The 23160-nt window shown below is 55.1% G+C and overlaps 3 protein-coding genes across 3 annotated transcripts; 2 read left to right on the top strand and 1 right to left on the bottom strand.

Moving 5' to 3' along the window:
* Nucleotides 1-2707: 2707 nt before the first annotated feature.
* Nucleotides 2708-8788, top strand: N657DRAFT_688722 (uncharacterized protein; the record flags this gene model as incomplete). Its single annotated transcript, XM_062796955.1, has 2 exons — nucleotides 2708-3399; nucleotides 3455-8788. Exons 1-2 carry the CDS (start codon nucleotides 2869-2871, stop codon nucleotides 8786-8788), a joined length of 5865 nt encoding a protein of 1954 aa, XP_062649881.1. The 5' UTR covers nucleotides 2708-2868.
* Nucleotides 8789-9395: 607 nt separating this feature from the next.
* N657DRAFT_592207 (Calcium/proton exchanger) lies at nucleotides 9396-12129 on the top strand. Its single transcript, XM_062789923.1, has 6 exons — nucleotides 9396-9725; nucleotides 9797-9825; nucleotides 9894-10581; nucleotides 10629-10714; nucleotides 10863-11801; nucleotides 11854-12129. The coding sequence occupies exons 2-6, from the start codon at nucleotides 9816-9818 to the stop codon at nucleotides 11886-11888; spliced, it is 1758 nt and encodes a 585-aa protein (XP_062649880.1). The 5' UTR covers nucleotides 9396-9725; nucleotides 9797-9815; the 3' UTR covers nucleotides 11889-12129.
* A 74-nt stretch (nucleotides 12130-12203) lies between these two features.
* On the bottom strand, nucleotides 12204-22742 carry N657DRAFT_592204 (uncharacterized protein). Its single transcript, XM_062789922.1, has 3 exons — nucleotides 22441-22742; nucleotides 22344-22379; nucleotides 12204-22293 (listed from the first exon to the last, which is right to left on the bottom strand). The coding sequence occupies exons 1-3, from the start codon at nucleotides 22482-22484 to the stop codon at nucleotides 12507-12509; spliced, it is 9867 nt and encodes a 3288-aa protein (XP_062649879.1). The 5' UTR covers nucleotides 22485-22742; the 3' UTR covers nucleotides 12204-12506.
* Nucleotides 22743-23160: the final 418 nt, after the last annotated feature.

Genomic DNA, 23160 nt, shown 5'->3' with positions numbered 1-23160 from the left:
TCTATAGAGGCCGAATCTCGTTCGGAATATAGTGTCACGGCGGGACAGGCGGACAATCCAATGACAATTGTATTCGGGCTAAACTACAGTCTAAGCTCTATTCCGTCAGGTACGGGCAGGCTTGATTGTCAAGACGTAGCTCGAGGAGCTACGAACAGATCTCGCGGCAGCGAGGTGCAGAATATTTAACCCACAGGGGCCCGTGCTTTCCACATGCCGGGTTCCACCCGTGGGTCCTAGCAGGCACGGCGCAATCGCCGTGACATATAGTAAGGTGAAGGCCAGGAGGCCTTCTCCCTATGTACCCGCAGGCTCACTCACTAACCATTTCCTTATTGCCGATACGGGGTTTTCATCTGACCTGTAAGGGTGCAGTTTTCCTGTATAGTAATAGCTAAAGGTTCGGCACGCCCTATGGCATAGCGGTATAGGAATAATGATAATATATATTCTATTTACAGTTGGGGTTGCTAAAGGTAGCTTCTAGATAGGTAAGTATATTAGGGTAGTCAGGGAACTAGGAGAGTCTATAGGCGATTTTAAATAGTATTAGCTAGCACGCCTTCCTAGTTAGTCAGCCAGTAATGTATATTAGATAGGCAGAGGCAGTTGGAAATTGGTCGGCATTAGCGATCATCTTACTATAGATCTGCTATATAAATCGTCGGAGGTTTATATAAGAACTATCAAATTTATATAGGTCTGAGAGTCGTTTACTAATAAGGGTAGATCTGGAATATAAGGAAGGAGTAGGCGTAGGAGTTCCTAGAGCAGTACCTGCGAACAGCTTGGCAGAGGGTTTCGCGATAGACGTAGGTTCGGTCGGCAAGGTATATTTGGTGGGCGTAGCAGCGGCGAGGCATTAGGCTTTTTCAACCTCGAGCTCTATAATTCACTGGATTATTTCTCGGTTTCATTTATTCAGCTGCTCCATCAAGTAGCTGATAATCGTGTTACGTTTCGTGATTTTAGTTTAGAGGGATAAGACGGTAGCGTCGTGATCGTAGGCGATAGTACAGAGGGTAGCGTTTTCCTTTTCTAAAGGGGCTAGGTAGGTAACGGGCTGGGCCCGTGAAGGCCTCGGCAAACTCTCGGCCAACACTCAAGATTCGGTGGACTTCTATCTTGTTCGATATCAGCGCACAGGCCAAGGATGTGGAGGTATAAGACGGCAGATATCTTGCATAGTCTTTCACTCTTTTTCTTCTTCTCTTTCTATTCGAGACAAACTCGTAGAGTCGTCACCAGCTAGTTGCAATATACTCCTGGGACCGTTACAAGGTATCCGACTATATTCCTTAGGTATAGTATTTAGCTCTCCAGATATTTCCTGACGTACGCGGCTAAATCTGCCGCGTTATTGGAGTTCGTAAAAAGTTGCGGGTAGGTAGCTATCATGTTAGAGATGATCGGCTAATAAGTGAGAGCTACGTAATGTCACGGCGGGATAGGCGGATAATACAATGACAATTGTATTTGGGCTGAGCTATAGTCTAGGCTCTATTCCGTCAGGTATAGGCGGGCTTAATTGTCAAGACGTAGCTTAAAGAGCTACGAATAGAACTCGCGGCAGCGGGGTGCAGGATCTTCAACTCATAGAGGCCCGTGCTTCCTATACGCCGAGCCTCACCTATGGGTCCTGACAGGCGCGGCGCAATCGCCGTGACATATAGACCTTAAAGACTTCCTTTTCCGAATTAGAGTGCCTCGAATACCTACTCCCTACTGCGAATGCGGCTAGGTAGGAAAATAGTAGAACAATTAGCTATATAGTAGCGCTAACTACCAAAGCTAAGGACCTAGCTGGCTATAGAGATATACTCGTAGAGAGATCTATATAGAGTTCTCGACAGGTAGGGAAACAAAGAGGAAAGTCTTGCCAAGAAGGTGATCAGGTAGCTACTATGTTTTAGGAAGCTCCTAGAGTATAGGCTAGCTGCATAGCTAGAACTAGGCTAGTTCGATAGCCTAGTTAAATATATGTGCCTTTCGTTTCGCTACAGTAGATGTATTCAGGATATCAGACCAGTATAGAGTAGACAAAGGTTTTTAGTCCAGCCTTACAGGCATGGTTCTCCTTGTAATAAGTAGTAGAAAGTCCGACGAGCCCTAGGGCATAGCGGTGTAAGAAGAAGAAGAATAATTATTATTTTAATTGAAATTGATAAATTAATAGCCTTAATAAAGACAGATAAACTAAGCCTGGTTAAGATTAGTAATAAAGAAAGGGCTAATTCAAAGTATAGATGCACTCTAAGTAAACTAATGAGAGTAAAAGAACTAAACTCTACCCAACATACTTATTAGAGAATAGAACAACTAGTGGGCGACGATTAGGCCTCGCGCATGAAGACCTTGTTGGGCAGCCAACAGTTACATGCTCAAGTAAGCTTAGATCAACCAAATGGTATTGAACAGATTGAGGTATGAAACGAAGCTTGAATTGGAGTCACGATTCCAGAGTGACCACACAAAATGAAGGATCAAGATAGTGGGTTAGGGAGCCTCAGAATGTGCCTTTCTTGTTTTGGAACAGAAAATTGTCCTCTCTAATCCTCCCAGGGGAATTACCCCCTTATATAGAGACATTGTGCCATGATATGACGCTATGTCAGGAACTGTGTCATTGTGATGGATCTGTGCTGACAGAGAGTCTCGCATTGAACATCAGTGCTCAGTCCGTGAATCTTGGTGCCAAGGAACCCACTCAGTTCAACAGACCTAAGCTAGTTTTCTTCGAAAGCCATACTAGTATGAGCATCAAGAACAGAACTTCCTCTGTCATCCAATTCTGGCAGCGCGCACATTATGACCCCTCAAAGCCATTGCTCGACCGTTCGATGGAACTTGGCTTAATGACCGATTTCAATGTCTGCGCGCAATGCCTCATCGGCTGCTGCGTCGGGGTCAGCAAGGGGGCCAACAAATTGGCCCTTCCATCTCCGCCAGTCCAGCAAGTCGAGCCATGACCACGCCCTCGAGCATCATCCCTACTCGAATTCGCCCGCCGGTACTGCATCGAGCAACTCCACCATTCGCGATGGCGCCTCGTCCCGCCTGCTCGCCGAGCGAAGATGGACCGTCACCGTCAACGAGTCGTTTGCCCGTGACGAGGTGCTTCTCAACCTCGACCTGATCGGCCGCGACATCAAACCGGGCAGCCTCGTGGCTATCGACGTCTTGAAGGCCGACTCGGAAAAAGCGACGCACAATTCGCACCATAAGCAGGACCGCAAGGATGGATGTTCCGCAGCCTGCCCCGAACGCCGCTACATCTGCGTCGCCAAGGGCATGCCCAAGGAACTGAGGACGCGTTACTCCTCCGTCGAGGTGTACGTCGCAAAGCACATTGCTGACGCATTTGGCATGAAAAAAGGCACCCAAGTCACTCTGACTCCGGTACGCCCCGGCCCGCCCCCCCATCTCCCATGCGTCATGCTAATAAGCGGTGCAGATTGACGCCAGTAACCCGGCCGTAGAGGCGTCCCATGTCGAGCTTTGCTTCAAAGACCAGTACCTCTCGAGAGCTGACATGTGGCGCATGGCCGTCGGAGAGCTGGCCGAGAGGACCGTCTACAAGGGTCAGATGGTCTTGTTCCTAGGCACCGTCAAGGCCCAGGTGACCACCGTTTATGTCGACGGCCGCAAGGTGCAGTCCGCTTTCTTTGGCCGCGACACCAAGCCCATCTTCCGCAGCGAGTCTGCTCGCTACGTGCTCTTCATCCAAATGGCCCGTGAGATGTGGGACTTTGACCCTGATGGCTCCGGCGAGATCACATTCAACAAGGTTGTCAACGGCTTCCTCCCCGCCCTGTTCAAGAAGTGGGCCGCCTTGAAGGTGAAGCACCTTGTGACCATCGTCTTATTCGCTCGCGTCGAGTATGACACCGGCATTTCCACCGAGTTGGCATGCGCTCCGGTCCACCATGACTACTACAGTGGCGTTCAGACCTCAGAAGACCGCCGTCCCTACAAGGACTTCTACCGCGTCGTTGTCAGCGAGATGGGCAGCGGAGAATGGACCAAGATACTGCACCAGCTCAAGCGCGAGTTTAACTATTTCCGCAAAGACATTAGCACATATCACCAGCAAGCCATGGCATCGTCCGCCGCTTCCGATGATGCTGGCGATCAAGAGGTGCTGCTGAACAGGATAAAGGCTGAGCCCTCGCGAGCCATTCACGGAAACGTTCTTGAAGCCATCAACATGGCCTCGTCCTTGTACGCTCATGATTACATCGATCGGGATTTGACTAGGACTGGCGTCTCTGTCGCAATCATCAGTCCCAGCGCTGGCGTGTTTGAAGTCGAGTACGACGCCCTGCGCCGCACGACCGAGGCGCTTGTGGGCAACGGCATCGGCATTGACCTGATCTGCATTCCAAAGGTGCCACTTCATTCTGTGCCACTTTTTCGGTACCGCAACCCGCATCCATCCGGTCCTGCGCGGCGCAAAAACAAGGTAGACTTCAGCCAGGGGAGCACACCAAAGCAGCACGCTCTGCAGATTGGGAGCTACAGCAGCCTTGCAGGTTCTTACTCGCCGAGCAAAAGGACCGACAACAGCCGTCATGCCGATGCTTCCGGCCCTGGCCCCTCCCAGGATCAGTGGGTGTCCGCTATACCGCAGTGGCTTCATATCTCGTACTGGACCGGTGCCTCAGAAGAAGAATTGTCTTATCAAGGGATTGCATTATCTGTTTCAGATGTCGCACAACCCCTGTCTGGCGACGAGTTCCCCATCCGTTGCCGCATGTATGACCTGCAGATGCGGAGCGTCATGGAGACGAACGAGATCGAGACCAAGCCACTACATATGGACCCTTGCTTTCCCACCAAGGCAGCCCTCGCAAGCCATATTTCCAAACCACACTTTGACCTCGACGGCAATGTCCTTGTTCGAAATGTGCGGGTGCCAGAGACCCTGTTTGACCACGTCTTTGGCTTTCAGAAGTTTGCTCCGGACAGACACAATAAACTTGGAGAGCGATCCCTGTGGAAGCAGTTGCAAGAGTACGACGACTGCAAGGCGCGTCTGCCCTCCCGTCGGAGTGCCAGTTATCCGAGGCATGGCCGTGAACATGATGAGACCCCTAGGCGGCAGATCTTGGAAGATACTAACCTTCTCGGGACATCATTTTCAGAGCGGAGGCCCTCAACAGCCATCCAACAACCCCTAGCGGACTTTCCTCCGATTCATCGACCAAACTCGGAGAGAATCGAGGTTCCGTCAGGCCCTCGCAGGAGTACAAGCTTCGAGCCCAGGAAGCCGGAAGCCAAGACGTCGTCGTCGATCATGAAAACGCCCAAGCTCATGCGCCACATTAGCCTGGGTAATCGGGGCTTCGGTATTGCAGCTCCAAAGGCGGCTACTGCTGAGGTGAGCATGGAAAGTGTGGGCGCTTCTAAGACTGTGACGCCGTCCCGCAGTTCACAAGACCTGCGTGCGACACCGGCGAAGAGAGCTCAGCGACCATCTTCGTCTCATAGGTTGGCGTCAGGAACTCCCACTCCAACCCTCTCGCAACCAGTTGCATCCCCGTTTTCATTCGCACCAGGGCCGCAGTTTCCTCCCGAAACGCCGACCCGGCCCATTGTCATAAGGAACAATCACCTAGCAAGCGAGTCTGCCGCCAGCATGCTGTCTGGCTCGACCCTCGCAGCCACGCTCCGCCCAGAGCCTGTTGGGCAGGACCGTGACTTTCGGTATTCGAACGCCATCCGAGCAGAGGACGAGAAGAAGCTTTACAACTCCAAGCTGCTCGCGGGAGCCATACCGGAACTGCCGTCTACTTTGTCACCGAAGACGGCTCTCTCGCCATGGTTGACTTTGCTCAACCCTTCGAACCCGGACCCCAATGATGTTGACATGGCCATGCTGTACAGCCGTTGGCAACACGTTTTTCCTAGGCCCCAGGAAATGAGGGTTATGAAGTGGAAGAGCCTGTGTTCGCCGGCCGCCGTGCCGTTGACGTCCGAGTACTTCCCGTCCAAAGCGCAGTTTGAAGCCGAGTACGAGCGCCAGCCTTACAATGTGTCTCAGAATCTTGACGAGGAGCTGTTGGAGGAACCGAGGTCCCGCGACGAATTGCTGCGGGAGCTGGTTAGTCTACGGTTCTCACAGGGGTTCCAGATTGTCGTTGGCCCGGCTGTCGCAAAGGCTCTCGGCCAGAAACAGGTCAAAGTTGCCGACATTTTCTCGAGAGACCACTTAATGGAGGACGGGACGAGTATATTCATGTCGGTCGGCAACACGATACACCAGCTTTCATGCGTCAACGGTAGCGAGGTGGAAGTTAATATCTTCGTTCGAAAGCCGACGGACTCGATGCCAGAATCCTTCAGCGAGCCGACATTGTACAAGCCGGCGATCCGGACGCTGCTGGATGTCGGGTACAGGACGAGCGAGTTTGATCCCGTCCCGCGGAAAGATGAGAGGAACTGGAATTACATTGATGCATATGTCGCAGGACACAACGACGAGCTGACAGAGCATCTCCGGTTCTGGCGTGCCAGGTTTGTCTTGATTCCCATGACGGGCCGGCGCTCCTCTGTTCCGGGGACTGAGAACGGTGACAATGAAGAAGAGATTCGCATCGAGGGCATCAGGAAACTAGCCCAAGCGTGGCAGAGACATCGCTATATTCCTCCGAACGAAGGGCGGCTGCAGGGCTCAGGACCTCGCAGGAAGAAAGACGTGAACCCGCTAGACATCGTCTACAAAACGGAGGACGCCTCGGTGGTCATTGCCGCCGAGCTCGAGACCCTGCCTCTCTTGGAGGGAGTCGACCGCAGAGGACAGCTCGTGAGGAGCCGGGAGCCGTTCTCCAAAAAAAACATCAATCTGGCGGCGCTCGCCGAAGCTATCCAGCAGCCGGTGGAGAGTGGAGGCGTGCGAATGCAGAACCGCCGATGGCACTTCCGGCTGCATTACAACTGCTTCATCGGCTCGGATATGACGAGCTGGCTGCTGGACAATTTTGATGACCTGGAAGACCGCGAAGAGGCCGAGGCTCTGGGCAACCGGCTCATGTGTCCCGACGAGAAGGACAAAGATGGGAAGCGGGACGGCTTGTTTGTCCATGTCGAGAAACGACACCCGTTCCGAGACGGACAGTACTTTTACCAGATTAGCAGCGAGTATGCGAAGCCGCACCCACCCGGCTGGTTTAACAGCAAACGCGGTCAGGGGTCGGTGCCTTCAACGCCGATGGGGGAGCAGGCTCCGCGAGAGGGACGTTCAACCTTTCCCCGGCCAATGTCGATCAACGAAGAGAGCTCGTCAACGTCGGGCTCGACAACGCCAACGGCGCCACATGCACCAACCGGAGGGAAGAAGCCGAAAGTGATGCTCAGCAGGGTCATCAAGTACGATGTGGACCACAGGAGGCGGTCGTATCGCCCTGAGATCGTGGAACTGCATTACGACAGGCTGCATAATCCAGACAACTGTTATCACATCCGCGTCGACTGGATGAACGTGACGGCGAAGCTAGTGGAAGACGCCATCGAGAACTGGGGGCGCGAGGCAGCTCAATACGGGCTTCGGCTTGTCGAGGTGCCTATTGCCGAGGCGTGCGCCATCAGCGAAATCAACCCATTTCGGCGGCCGTACGTGATCAAGCTGGCCGCCCCGCCTCCAGATCAGTCACCTCTCACCTACTACGACCCAACCTCATTCGCGCCACAGGCACAGCCGGGGCGTCATTTCTACCAGAAGGCGATCCTCCGCAAATTCGACTTTGTCCTTGACATGGAGGCCGCGTCCAACTTTCCCGGTAATGTGGACGTGTCTTACTCGTGGGGCAAGCCCGATTTCAAGTACATGCAGTACATTCACCGGTCAGGCTCGATCCTCGCCGAAATCACCGATGACGGCGACCTTCTAATCCTGGCCAACCGCCAGTACAGCAGCCGTGCTGCGGCGGCACGGGAGCGGGAAATGCAAAAGGAAAACCGCGGCGAGCAGCAGCAGCAGCAGGGACCACCGCCACCACTAGCTGGCAGCACGTTGTCGGGCGGCGGCACCGTCCATGTCGTCACGCCAGGCTCCTACAACGCGGCCTACGGCGTCCGCGGCTCAACACCCGTCTCATCCCCGGCTTTAAAACCAACCACCGCAACCTCATCCCTGCTCTCCCCGGTCGTCCGCCCCGCCGCCGTGTCGGCGCCAAATAGCAGCACCTCGAACATGCCAGGCCAAGGCCAACAATTACTCAAACCAGGCCCGCCCTCAACAGCACCAGGTGCTGCTGCTTCTAGCGGGGCTGGGGGAGGAACGGCAGCGTGGTCGACGTGGACGGCGCAGGAGCCCGAGTGGATCAAGGACGAGTTAGAGGCGTTCTGTCGGGACGCGCACGCGCTCGAGGCGTTCTACAGGGAGCTCAAGACGGCTGCGCCGGCGACAACGAGCGCCGGCGGGGCGGCCATGACGCCTGCCTTTTCTGCTGCTACTTCTGCTGCTGGTGAAGCCGTTGCGCTGCCAGAGGCGAATATTCCCGTTCTAGGCTTGCCGCCTAATGTGCTGGCTGCTTCGGCTGCTGCTCCGGCTACGTCGGCGGCGGCCGGGACCGGGGAGATGGGAACGTCAGTGGTCGGGCATGGGGTTAATCCCAGGGCGGCGAGTCCCAGCCCCGCCTTCATGTCGGCGAGTCAGTTGTTGAGGAGGGGGAGCGTGCAGTATGAGGGGATATGGGGAGGTTTGAGGGGTGGGGCACAGGAGAAGGAAAAGGATAAGAAGGAGACGGCTTGGGTGGGCGCCGATGTCAAGGCTGATGGAAATCGATAGGGAGGAGGCTGCTTTCATCTTGGAAGTGTCCAGGGCTCCCGTCTTTCATATCGTTGTTGTATGAAGACAACGTCAGACATGTAGCGTCCAGAACCTCGATACCACTGGGAAATGTCACCTTATGCCAATTAACGTGTAGCTTATTGAAATGTCGCTGGCGAGACAAGGCACTTGTCAGAGGCATCTAAAAACTATGTGCATCTCCTCGGGTCAGAGACTGGTGTCAGGTTCCTGCTTCTGGGCGCCATATGACGCTAATGATCAGGCTGTCGGGTTAAACCAAGCATTGCCGCCCTGGCTTGGCGCAGTCCGGTTGTGGAGCAGTCAAGCAACCCAAGCATACTTGGCAAAGGCTTGATTCATCATCCCTGCTTGGCGTCATTGGTTTCAGAAGACAACAAATGATGGTGACGGAAAGCAGCGGGGGCAAGAGCTTGGAAAATCGAGATCAACGCTACGGCCAACAAGACAAGTACGTAATCTCAGAGCACGGGTGGAAAAGTGGCTCTGTTGAAGAGCCGATGGTCTCTCTCCCTGTTTCATCCGTCAGCGAAGGCATTTTCGCAAATTTAACACAACTCTCAAACTGCGGCCTTTGCGTTTGCCCCTTTTTTCAATGCATTGAAAGATCAGTTACCGTACTTTGGTATCTGGTTATTTGTGAACTGTGGATTGGAAATCCACTGCCCAGTGCCAGTGCGCCCCAGCTGCAAGCCCGAATTTGTCGGGTCCTGGAGTGCATACTGTATACAGCACCACCAACCGTCCTTCTTGAAAGTTCACACATCGCAGCGGACTTTGAACATCTGCGATACCTTACCCGTTGTCAGGAACTCTGGTCGTCATCCCAGGAGCGAACAGCGACACAATCACAATTGGTCCTCGCTGGGCCAGGCAATTGCCAAAGACCGATTTAGATCATTCAACGGAGTTGTCGGTAGGTCACAAAAGTTTAACTATTCTTCTGAAGCTTGCATTGGATTTATGGTCCGCTGACCTGCAGTCCAGTTACCGCACCTTGTTCACAATGTCGTCATGTAAGGGCGGTCAGCTACCTGACTGGTACCACTACAAGTTGCTTGTTCCCAACGCTAATCCAGAACAGACAACACATACCACACCAGGATGGCAGCATTCAGAGAGGCCAGCCGCGAATCCTTGTTCAGCATCTTCCCGCGCAGCCGCAGCAGGAGAAGCGAGTCGTTGCCTCAAAGTCAGACATGGCCCGCCGGCAACCAACTCGAAGGCCAGCCACTCGCTCCAACCAACACCGAGCCCCATCCCCCCAGGTCTTCCTGGAGCCAGAGCCAGGAACCTCCCGCCAACCGGCCAGAAGCTGGAGAGTCCAGGGCCGAGCTTCGGCCTTCCAATGCCGATGTTGGCGCCCAGGCACGTGGCATCGAGACAGAGCCAGCCACCGTCATCCAAGGCGTCCTGCGCCGCAGAACCTCGGGGGGCAGAGAAAACCCACCAGATGCTGCTGCCGAGCAATCCCAAAACACCGAGAAGCCCAAGAAGTCGCGCACCTTCTTCAAGCACCTCACCCCGAAGGAACCCTTTACAGTCCGCAACCAGATTGAGCGCACCCTGTTCAACTCGTGGATCAACGTCCTGCTGCTTGCCGCTCCGGCCGGTATCGCCCTCAACTACGTGCCCTCGGTGAGCGGCGTCGTTGTGTTCGTTGTCAACTTTATAGCCATTGTACCCTTGGCTGCCATGCTTGGCTTTGCAACCGAGGAGATTGCCCTGCGGACCGGCGAGACGATGGGTGGGCTGTTGAATGCCACTTTTGGGTATGTCTTTGCCAGCCTCCCTCACGAGGCAATATTGACTCAGCCAGCAACGCCGTCGAACTGATCGTCGCCATCATCGCCTTGGCGCACAAGGAGGTTGTCATTGTCCAAACCTCTCTCATCGGCAGTATCCGTAAGTCAAACTCGCGCTCTCTTTTGTCTGTTTCGAGATATTTCGGGAGTTATGGAAGTCGCCTTGCCCCAAAAGCGGCACTCTTTGCTCCCGAATCACTCTCGAGTCACCTTCAATAGGCATGAAACGACTGACATTTGTTGGACAGTCTCCAACCTGCTCCTCGTTTTGGGCATGTGTTTCTTCTTCGGCGGGCTCCGCCGGCAGGAGCAATACTTCAACACCACCGTGGCTCAAACAGCCGCCAGTCTTCTCGCCCTGGCCGTAGCAGCCGTCATCGTCCCAACCGTCTTCGACATTGCGAGCAAGACGCCGCAATCCGACGTAGCCAAGCTCTCCCGCGGCACCTCAGTCATCCTCCTGATTGTCTACGGTGGCTATCTCTTCTTCCAGCTCAAAACTCACTCCACCGTCTTCGCCCAAGAAAGCCGAAAGGTCGAGGCCAAACCCTTCCGCAGCCAGGACCTCAAAGAAGGCGCCATTGCCCAGGGCTTCGTGGCACCCGCTGGCGTCATCGGCGGCCATGGCCTCCCCTCGAGCACGACCGACAACGAGAAGTTGCGCAGCATGCTGACCACGCCACCGCGCAAGGGCCTCCAGGACGAAGCCGACGAAGAGGACGGTGAGGAGCCGCAGCTTCACTTCGCCGTCGCCATCGCCACCCTGACAATCTCCACCGTTATTGTCGCGTTGTGCGCCGAGTTCATGGTCGACGGCATCAGCGCCGTCACTGCCGGCGGCACGGTATCCGAGGAGTTTGTCGGCCTGATCCTCCTGCCCATTGTCGGCAATGCCGCCGAGCACTTCACGGCCGTCACGGTCGCCATCAAGGACAAGATGGACCTGGCGATCGGCGTCGCTGTCGGTTCGAGCATGCAGGTCGCCCTGTTCCTCATCCCCCTGCTCGTTATCATCGGGTGGGGCATGGGCATGGACGAGATGGCGCTGAGCTTTGATCCGTTCCAGGTCGCTGTGCTCTTTGTGGCCGTGCTGCTGGTGAACTATCTCATTGCCGACGGCAAAAGCCATTGGCTCGAGGGGATGTTGCTTATTTGCTTGTACTGCATCATTGCAGTGTGTTCGTGGTGTAAGTTTTCCCCTGGCCCTGGGAGATAACCCCTTACTAACAAGCTGCTCAGGGTATCCCGCTGTGGGGGCGGAGACAAGTGAATAATAAACGACTCGAGATACAACGAGTTAAAACTCCTTGGGTTACTTTAGAGACTAGCGTCTGAGCACGCTGCTGTAAATATGGTGGTGGCTGGACATCCGACAGATAAGCGAATTGCCTTCTGAGCGCTCTCCCTTCACATCCAGCTCTTCCTTAAGTTGCTTCCTGAATTAGCCCTCATTTGCTTCTTCCTTCACCCCTTCTAGACTAGATATAGATAGGAGCTCGAGCAATCAACTTGGAGTATATGAATGCACGCATAGTGCTACCGCAGCAATCAGGCTTTCTGCAAAAGCCAGCCCTGGTCACGTCTCCTCGGCTAAGTTTTCAAAATTTCCTGGTGTACTTCAGCATGATGGTCTCTCTGCTTCTTTGAACACGCGGTAAACATTTCACGACTAGGCAAACAGAAACCGAAGTGGATACCGGTGAAAATTCACTTGATCCATAGCCCTCTTCGCATTCCCCATTTATCTATACCGCGGCAGACCAATTCCAAAACGAGACAACCCTCTCTCCCACGCCTTCTTATGCATATACCAACTCTAAACAGAACCCACCCGACCATGCAACCGCATAATAAGGAAAGTAGAAAGTCATAAAAACAGGGCTGAAAAGGAATCAACTACTTCCCAAAATCCTCCCATACGCATCCTCCACCTCCCCGGCCAGCTCCAGCAGAGCCACAATGACAATCTGGTGCGTCAGGTTCGGCAGCCGGTCCCGGTTCAGGCCGATCCATTCGAGCGGCGGCGTCGCCTCGCCCATGTCGCGCAGCTGCGGCGTCTCGATGACGGGCGGCTCGAGCGCCACGTACTCGTACCTCGACTGCGGCACCTTCACCTCGGCCGTGATCTTGTTGCTCGCTGTCGTCGTCGTCTGTCCTCCAGCCTTTTGTTGTTGTTGTTGTCGTTGCTGTCGTTGCTTTCCCTTGTCGTTGTTGTCGTCGTCGTCAAGGGAGGAGGTTGTCGCGGCTGTTGTTGTTGCTGCTGCTGATGAGGTGGTGTTGGCGGTGGTGCTGCTGCTAGCGATTTCGGGTGGGAGAGCCCCGGTCACTCTAATGGCCGTCACATTGGGCAGCTCCCTGCCCCAGGTCTGGGCAAGCGTCTTGACGTGGTTGGCCCACATGCCGCGGATGTAGCTGATGCGGCTGTAGTTCCAGCCGACCTCGACCTTGCCCTCAAACGCGCTCTTGAAGATGTAGTCGATGCGTTTCGACTCGGGCCGCTGCCACGTCTGCATAACGGCCTCAACTTGGGGCACCTTGAGGATGGTGCCGCCGCGCGAGCCCGTTGCGCTCTGCACCACGTCTTCAACCGAGAGCTCGTTGACCGTCTTGGACGGGCCGGCCCCTACCCGGACGCCGGCAAGTCCTATGCGCAGCTGGCCAAGAGTGAGGCCAAGGATGCTGTGAATGCGGCCGTCGTCTTGGACCGAGGCGGCAAAGCGGGCTTGAGCGTTGAGCGCTTCCATCTTGAACACTTGATGGTCCGAAAAGGTGTTGGGGAAGACGCCCAGATTGAGAGCCTTGAGGGTGACCACGACGTCTGTGTCGAGCGAGATGGTTGATTTGAGGACCCCTTCGTCGCCGGGCGTCGGCTTGGGAATGCTGAGCCGATGCATCACGCCCGCAGGGGCCGCGACAGACCTTCGCTGCATGTACCGTTCAATCTCCTTGAGTGACGTCTCAAAGTTCGCCTTGCGTTCCTGCATCAGCCGTTGGAAGGCTTGATACATGGCGACGCCCTGGGAAGCAGACGTCGCCGTGCCAAACGCCTGGACCGCCTCACCATCAAGGATAGCCACCAGTCTGTCTCCGCTCCCCTCTCGGCTTCGCCGGACATTGTACATGAGGAACTCGAGAGACGTGATGTCGGCAACGAGAAAGGCCTGGTAGTCAAATGCGGCCTTCACTCTGAACTGGTTGAAGCCAACCGACGCTTGAATCAGAGGCGTCTCGTTGAGAGCCCGCTCCCGGTCGGGCCACTCTATGCTTGTGCGCAGCTTGAATTTTTCAAGAGCGACGAAGCCGCTCATTCTACCCGTGCTCTCAATCCCAATCATACTGAAGCCGAGACACAGGTTTTGCTCCCAGTCTGACGTCTTTTTTGACGACGTCCAAAAGTCGTTGATGGAGAATGTCGACTTGCCTAGCGCCTGGCCGAGGTCCACGACGATCTTGAGCGCCGAGATGGAGATGCTGGCTGTCCAGGGAAAAGCCGCGGTCGCAGCAACCTGTTGGTAGCGCTGCACAAGGTGGCCTTGAGAAGTTTCCGTGACCAGCTTTGCCACCGGGCCTGCTGACGGATCTGCGGCCTTGTGCGGGAGCCAAATCTCGCCGAAGAGCATGAAATCCTGGAGCTGCTTCGCGTTGACCGACACCTCCATGGGGCTAACCTTGAGAATGGCCGACACGCCGCTGGTGCCGCTGAGGTGCTTGCTGTTCAAGAACGAGAGAACAATGGACTGAACCTTGAAGATGCCGGTAGACTCCCTCGAGTATACGTGCTGCACCGAGGCTTGCAGGTTCGTGAAGACGCCCGAGATGGCGAAGAAGTTGCCCTGTTCCATGGAGCGAACAGTGTTGACAGTGAAGTAAACGTCCTCGAAGCTGGCCGTGGCCGTTACTCGCGCAATAGGCTGGCAGCTCAGCGAGAACTCTTGCTTGCAAATGCGCAGTCCAAGGTTGAGCTTCATCCGGCCCAGCACGGCTGTCGGATCAGCAGTAAGGATACTGTCCTCCTCGGGGAGCTTGACCTTGGCCACAACCTCTCGGGCCTGCACAGCAGGCTTGTGATCCTCGCGATCACGGCTGCTTACTACCTTCTTGACACTGTTGCTGATATCCATGACCAGAGGGACCAAGGACGGATACAGGGTGTTGTTGGAGGCATCAATTTTGACCTCTGCATGCAGCGACGGATCATCCCTCCCGTCATCTCTGAATTCCACCTTCAAGGCCAGGCCCGGCGACTTCAGCGTTGTGCTGCTCATCTCTTCGTCTGGACCAGGCTGCACCTGTTCTCCAAAGCTCGTTGGCCGGGCTGATTTTGTGGCCGAGATGAGGTCCGCAGGGGCCTTCTTGCCTGTTAGGTGGACAACGGCTCCGGCAAAGTCCGCGTCGATGAGCAGAGACTCGAGTCTCTTTCCGCCGAGGATGTTTTTCCGTGGCGCTTCTTCCGACGGTGCTGCCGTTGCTGGCTGTGGGCTTGAGACAGCCGGATTCCACTTCTGGGAAGCCTGCTGAATATTCTTGTATGACAGGCTGATGGAGTCGTTCAGATGAGCAGCGGGGATAATGAAGCCCGAAGTCAGCCGTAGGTCAAGCGACTTCCCTACTGCCTGGAACGCAAGACGGCGGGCGTCGGCAGTGGACACATAGGCGACGTTGAAAACAATCTCGGGAAGCAGTGCAGAATTGGGCGACCGGGTAGACTTGTCGTGCGATAGGCTGACCATCTGAAGCCGTAGGCCCTCAATGGTGAGCCTCGCCGAATTCCTGGTGCGCGTGCCGAGCTCGATCCTCTGCAGGGAGAGAACAAGATCCTCCTTGCCAGGGGCCGGCTCCTCGACGGCCTTATTGACCAGCCAGGCCAACTGAATATTGCAGATCTCACAACTGTAAGTGATGGAGGACAGGAAGGTGTCGATAATATCGCTCTCCTCCTCTGTTTCCGCATCGTTGATGGCAATGCGTGGCTTGGACTGCCTTAGCTTCCGGAGATATTCGAGCTCTCGGGAAGTGTCGAGATCCTTGATCTTGTTGCCCATATAACCCAGGACGTCCACCACGGTAGAAATGGTATCAGGAGAGAGGTTCACCTCGAACGCGTCGCTCTTGACGTGGAAGAATCTCTTGTCCTTGCCGTCATCGCCGGCACACGACGAGGCTGAAATCAAGGCGCCGAAGGCTACATTGCCACACGACTTCATGGCTTCGGGGCTGCCCCTCTGGATCTCAAACGCAATGCGACGCAGATCGACGTTGACCTCCGGGTAGGTCAGCATCGGACCATGTTGTTCCACCCGGTTGGAAATGCCGAGGTGAACGCTGCCGAGCGCGAACGAGATGTGCGCCAAGGGTCCAGCTTCAGACTTCAATGGGCTGTTCCCAAACACCTCAAGACCGGCATAGGTTAGATGAGCCGAGTAGACCAGGGCTGTCGACTTCTCCGTCGCCTTCGCGACTGTCTTGGGTGCTTCCCCAGTGATCTCGCCGAGGTGTCCCTGGATGATTTTGACCTGCTGCTGCAGCTCATTGATAACATTCGAAATCTCGGGGCGGTTTAGGGCCGACATGAGGCTGTACACGGCCGAGGCGTCCAATTGCACCAACTCGACGGATGCAAAGACGCTGATGGAATGCTCCCCTGATTCCATATGGCTTCTGACCCGCCCGTTGGTGGGCGGTATCTGGAGGAGGGAAATGCTTCGAGAGATGTTGTTTACTTTGACTTGCACGTCATGTGAGTTTTCCTTGATGTCGAAGTCGAAGATGATTTCTCGGCCAAAATTTGCTGCCATCGCCGCCCTGGAAACAGTCCCGTGGACTGTGTAGATGACCGAAGGCAGCAGAGGCAGGCTGAGAATATATCGATCCATAAACAGGGCCACGTTGACCCTGAAGGCAGACAATCGATCACTGATCTTCTTGGAAGATGAGGGAGATCGAGGCGAAGAGACTTGTGTTTTCAGCTTGTATAATTGGGCAACCTCGTCCCGGACTAGGAGGTCGAGGACCTCGGCCAAGGTGACAGGGTCCTGCCTAACAACAAGACTGAGATTTTCGTTGCTTGCCGCTATTTTGAGGGTATGACAGTCAGTGGTCTGGCGGGGCCGCAACTCGTGAGACACAAACACGCTGGGCTTTTCCATGGTCAATTTTACCAGTATCTGGTGGTGGTGTCGGAGACTCGAGGTAACCGACTCGCAGCTGAGAATCAGGTTTGTGTCCATGGTTTTGTCCGCACCCTTCCTGATGAGAATCGACGCCTGCGCTCCGTTGCTGACTGACGCCGAGTAGAGATTGATAGCCTCCAACGCCAGCGAGCCGTGTCCGAGCAATAGAACACAATGCAGGCTGCCCTGCGATGATGGCTGCCTGGTGGACGAGCGGCTGGACGGTTGTGGCTCGCCGGGGACTCGAACAGATGCCCGCGATTGCATGGTTTTGGTTAGCCTCAGGATACTTTCTGCTAGCTCACACAGCTCCCAGTTCATGCTGATGGCAGCATCCTCACACGAGACTTTTAAGGTAGTCAATGGGCCGCCCACCACCCCGCCGATGCCGTCACCTTGCTCGCCAGACGTGGCTGGACTGTTCTCGAGTCGTGTGACGAGATCCACCAAAGTGACCGCATTTTGCTTCGGTCCCGGATTCAGAGCGAGCTGAATCTGCTTGACCTTCAGCACAGCGAGCGTCGGCCTGTCCTGAGATGAGACTTTGGGGCCGACATCTGCCGGTCCGAATATCATATTCAGGAGCACGCTCTCGTCAAGATTGCCCAGGTCCCAGCTCCGCCACCTTTGAAATGCTGTGACAACTTCCCGCCTCAACGCCGCTGTTGGGGCTGAAGGAGGTGCAAGACAATCAAGCTTGAGCCACTCTCCTGCATCCGGAGCCAACATCACCCACAGTTGGCGGAGCCGCATGGCTAGCTTCCATGAGTCGAACGTCCGTAAATGTTGGCGAGCAGAACGAAGCACAGCAGAAGGCCGTATCAAAAAGGACGGATCCGGAGTCCGTTCGCCCGTGGTAACAAGGCGGTGTACCAAACTTCGCACAGCCATTTTTTCTCGCGATGACGCCTCGGAGAACATCCTTCCAACCTCGGATCCCAGGACGCCGGCTCTATGGGCCAAAGATGCCAGATAGTCAACTTTTCCTGAGGATGTGCTGCAGTGGATGCCGCCAATTTCTGCATCACAGTATATGACGTCCTTGGTACCCATAGAAGCCAAGACACTCTCAAGTCGGACAAGAGCAGCTGCCTGAGTGCTCTGCATCCCGCGGAGTCTCTCGGTAGCTGACACTTCCGCCGAGCCCAGTCTCAGGTGAAACGAATGACGAACGCTTCTCGATTGCGGCTCAAAGGCGTCCTGCCAAGTGGCGTGAGACCGTGATGTGAAGGAGAGCCCGGAGAACGTGACATCGTATTGATCTTGCTCATCATCCGCTTGCTCCATAGAGTCCCTTTCAGGGAAACTGATGAGACGGAAGTTGACGTGTGGGAGCCTGACCAACACGTCGTTGACTCGCCCCTTCACTGTCTGGTCCTTTTGTGCATCGAAAATCGCTTTCATCGAGTCGATCTGCAATGAGTCCAGAACGGACTCGGGTTCGGTGTGCTGTAGGGACGAGAGAAGGCTCGCAACATATCGTAAAGAGGTAGGGTTGCAGAACGCTGTCAAACCCGAAGGCAGCTCGAGCAGAATACTCGAATAGGCTAACTCTTCGCTAAAAAGGCTCGGGTCAACATCTTCCAGATCAAACGTGACCGAGTCGAAGCCCGTCGAGTCTTCATTGTCCATTTCGACGCTCTGCACCATTGCTTCCCCATGGCTCGGTCTGATATTCTCAAGCGGAAAGTATGGTGCGAAATATTGGCTCGAGAAAGCCACGGTGTTGTGGGTGGGATCATGCTGCTCACCAGGATCGCCAGGCATGCTGTAGAAGGCGGAATGGCGAGTGGAGGGAGAGAGCTCGCGCCCATGCATGGACGCGTTGCCTTTCTCGTCAAATCGAGCACTCAGCGGAGATTGGTAATTGAACCGTTCCGGGAGCTTTTCCTCCCCGCTCGACCGCCTTGATTGGGGAGGCTCGAGTACACTTCTTGGTGCCGAACTAGCAAGAGACAAGAACGAGGACTTTTGGCGCAGGCGCCGTGATCGTTTCGAGCTCGCCTTCGAGCGCAGCGACGCTCTATCGTTCCCTACATCTTCTAAGCCGACCGGCATGGGAACCCGCGGGACACTCTGTGCAGGAGGGTCGAAAAGATCTGGGATTGAGTCGTCCTCCACAAGGCCCGGGACAACGAGAAACGGGGTTCTCTGTGTCCGTTGGTCGTGTTTGCGCACAAGGCCCTGCTGGAGCTTCCTTTCCTTGGAAAAGTGTGCTTTCCGCCCAATTATGGCTACCCGCACGCTTGTTTCAACAAGCGCGTCCGCCTCCACAGCATGCTGTGAACGAACTTTGTGTCTTGTGGCTAACTCTGCGTTGAGACAGGACAGCTTAATATCCGGGATGTTGATGCTGGCTCTCCGGGAATAATGTGACCGCGCCCAGTCGTTGTAGTTAATATCGATTGTCCCCGTAGAGAATAGAAAGGCAGCGTCTTCAACATGAAGCCAGAGGCGGACTGACTGCACGAAGACCCGAAGGAAAGTGACATCGTGAACCACAATGGACGAGAACGGTATCAGGGCATTTTCGTCGTCGTCAAATGTGAATGCGAATGCCTCCCCTGCGCTGACCAGGGCCATCAAGAACTCGGTGGTACACTCGCCAGTAAGAGCCCCCAGCGAAAGGTCCCAGTTACACATGTAGGTGGGTTCGACCGGAGGGAGACCAAAGAGGCGATGCCCATAAACATGCAGTCCATCGATAAACATCTGCGTGCTTGATGTCGCACTCATCGGGGTGTCTGTGCCGGACTCCGAATTTTCCAACGAAAGATTCAGCGGGGCCACTACCAGATCCATATCCATGTAGTAGTTGGTGAAGCGTAGGTCGAGACACAAGCTTGCGGCGTCGATCTGTATGTGGCGCTGGGAGGAATATAGGCCGGCTGGGAGCAGGACCTTTGGATCATCTGCTCGGATACTCAATATGACATCCAAGTCGTTCGACTTCCTAGGCGGCGGCTTGCTGGCAAGCTCGGCGTCCGGGTCGCTCTCCTTCAGACGTAGCATGTCTTGGTATTCCTCCAGTGTCCTGAAGTGAATATGATCGCCGAGATAATTGTCCTTGAGCATGAGAAAGTGGCGGATGGTGAAGCCATGAAGGCGCGCCGTTGGCGACTGGCCGCTGACCTTCAGGACCAGAGTGTCGGTGTTTGCGAGCGAAGTCGTCGAATGGTAATGATAAGCACCGTCAATGACCAGGTTTTCCAGCCGGCCAACCTCTCTGGATGCGACAAACTGCGCTTGTGTGTTCCACCGAGGCACGTGAAGGTCGACCGCCGCAGTGTCAGCACGAATGTCGAAGGGGATGGCATTTTCGTTGGGCCTGTACTTGTCGACGGGAATGCACGTCTCGGACTTTAGCAGCGGACTGGAAATGATGAGATACGTGTTGTCTTCCAATTCGGTTGGGTTGTTGACGATGTTCGCGTCGTTGAGGTTCAAGAAGAGCTGGACGCTCTGCAGCTGCAGGTTGAGATGGTATTTGAAGGGGGTGAAAATCAAGTAGTCCGGCGAGGGGCCACTGGTCCAGTCATCCACTAGATCAATCAAGAGGAAGACATGGTCCCGCAAGATGAAAAGCTCCAAATCCTCGCTGTTGATATTGAAGTACCATTGGCGGAGGGCATTCCAGCGTAACGGTGTGGACAGATTGCAGGATATCCTCTGGCGTCCGGATCGTAACAGAACCTCATGGTTGATGCTGCTCGAGATCTCTGTGGTAGGAAAATCGACATCTAGTGTGTTGGTGTAGCCGGAAGCGCCGGCCACCATGTCCATCGAGTACGACACGGTTGCGTTGGCAGGGACCTTGAGGTCGAGCCACCCGAAAGGCCGCTGATGAAGGTCTGCTGGCCCATCTGATTTCTTAGATCGACGAGCCTTGCGCGTGTCACTGCTCTGCGGCTTCTTCGGACTGGGTTCTTTGCCTTTCCATCTCCAGTTCTTCGACGCCTCTCTCACGGGAAGGCGGATGGTGGTCTCATCCGTAATCTCTACATAGAACTTGAACTCAGTAGGAACCCGAGATGCACCTGGGGCCAAAGGGTGGGCCGGGACTGCGTCCTTGCAGAGGCTCGGGACGAAGGTACGTTGAAGATCCGCCCGGTTTCTGTCAGCCCAGGGGCCGTAATTGATGGAGCCCCCGTTAATGGACAGGCTGATAGCCCATGCAGGGGGCTCGGCACCATTGATATTAGGTGCTCGCCCCGGGATTTTCTCCTGTGAGGATGCGGAAACGGGTCCAACCTTGGCTGGCACATCCCAGAATATCGTCAAAGATGCTTCAGGACTGTCTAGGAGTGTTGGAACCGCAGCGTATTCGCACGAAGCCCACCGGGATTTCTGATCTTCAGCGTCATTGGATAGATACCGTGAGAGACCTTGCCATTGGCCTGCCCCGGGTACTTGACTAGTAGCCGTTCCAATTGCTCTGGCAGAGGGAGAAAGCGACTCGACCGATCTGCTCCAGAATGGAATCATGTTCCTAAGACCTTCCCGGAGCCTGCGCCTTTGCCAATGCAGAAAGGATCGTTTGGGGGTGAATAGCGACCCCTGAGCAGCCTGTTTGTCTCGAATGGCTCGGTCGGCTTGCTCCTCTCTGAAGTCCATGTTCTCTTTCATTTCAATCACCGGTTTTTTGAACTTGAATCGGAAATACTGCCGATAAGGGTCAATAGTCTCGGTGTCGAAAGCATCGATTTCGCCTGACAAGGAGCTTGCCTTGACAATGAGGATGGCCTTCGTATTCTCGTTTCCCATCACCAGGGCCGCCCGATCAGATTCCAAGTGAATCGGCAGGAGTTGCAGAAACAATGGGAGATCGGCGTTGCCGTCTGGGGCACTCACATGTGGGTCCCTGTCGTGGTCGGAAGTGGACAAGTCGGGATTGGAGGTGCGGCTTGTGTCAGCGTGACTGCTGGAGTCGTTCTTCCGAGCGGTGCCCGGCTTCTCAGTCATGACGGAAATGCGCGCGGGCGACGAGCTCCTTGGGGTTTCTTGTCGACCCGACCGCCTTCGTCTCAGCTGGGCCGGAGGATCCGGCGCTGTGGTACCTGGACCAGTGTGCCCAGTATTCACCTCGGGTCCGGGAACGGCCTCTGCGGAAGCTGTAAGGCCGGAGAGAACCGAGTCGTAGGCGGGACTTCGGTTGTAAACAAACCATTCCAAACCCCTGAGAGACACCTTGATCCTGCATGGAAGCTTTGAAGAGAAGTCTCGTGTGGCAGTATCGGCGCCCTGCTCCACTCCCTTCCCGTTTCGAATATTGACCTCACGCACCCTTCGCAGCCAGTAGGCCCATGTAATGTGTCCGTTCTGCACCAAAATGGTCTCGTTGTTGCCATGGTATCGAAGGCCCGTGAAGAATATGCGGCCAGCGAGCAGCGAGATCTGGAGAGCCTGGATGTCGATGTAGACGCCGTACTGGTGCCATGTGTATGTTCTGATTCCCCAGGATACGATGGAAGCGAATACGCGGTTGAAATACAGCAAGGAGAATACGGATCTAGTTTCGGTCAGTAGGCGAAAGGATTCGTGGACTACACAGACACTTACAGAGCGCCGCACCCGATGAGGATTCCGAGGAATGACCTGGAAGGGTAGAGATCAGAACTAAGTACTTCTTTTTCGGGACTTGGGAGACTGGGCATACGGGTGGAAATCGGCTCCATTGCCGAAGAAACCTTCGCTCGACATGTTGATTGGGGAGAAGAGCTCTGGTCGGCTTTGACCACCCGCAACGACTACTGGACCCCGACGATGCGACTTGCGGCGCCCTCCATTTCCTCGGTCAGAGCAAGAAAAGCGAAAGGCGAAGAACCAACGTTCTGTAGCACCTGGGGCTATTGCATGGCAAATCGTCTATGTGGGCGCAATTAATGGTAGTCAAGATCGCCCGAATTTCCATCTGAGGTTCGAGTCGCAGGACGCGGTTACTGTGTAGAGCTCGCGAGCTGCTGGCGATTGGTGTGCATGGGTAGAAGCTTCTCAGGTCAGTCTGGGACGTGGAGATCCACTACAGGCCCTACACGTGTGCATACAGTACAGTATATAATTACAGTGGGGTTCCAAAAGTCTGTTACCACCCCACCCACTTTACGCGTCTCCTCGACGCGTCCACTATCATCCTCGAACTTTCACACCACCACAACTTCCCCAAATGGCACTCGATTTGACCGATTTGGGCCGCATCTTGACGGCTGGTTGCAAGAAACACGAGGAATTGAGCCCTGCTGCATGTGCAGCCATTTGCGGTGCGGTGGCAGCTGGGGTTAGCCAACGCACCGTGGCAGCCGCGTTCGGCGTGTCGCATGTCGCTGTGTCCAAGACTGTTCAACACTTTACAGCTACCACATCCTTCGATTCCAAGCCA

The sequence above is a fragment of the Parathielavia appendiculata genome, assembly GCF_033297405.1.
Source record: "Parathielavia appendiculata strain CBS 731.68 unplaced genomic scaffold N657scaffold_3, whole genome shotgun sequence".
Taxonomy (NCBI): domain Eukaryota; kingdom Fungi; phylum Ascomycota; class Sordariomycetes; order Sordariales; family Chaetomiaceae; genus Parathielavia; species Parathielavia appendiculata.
This window is presented reverse-complemented; position numbering and strand designations above follow the sequence as displayed.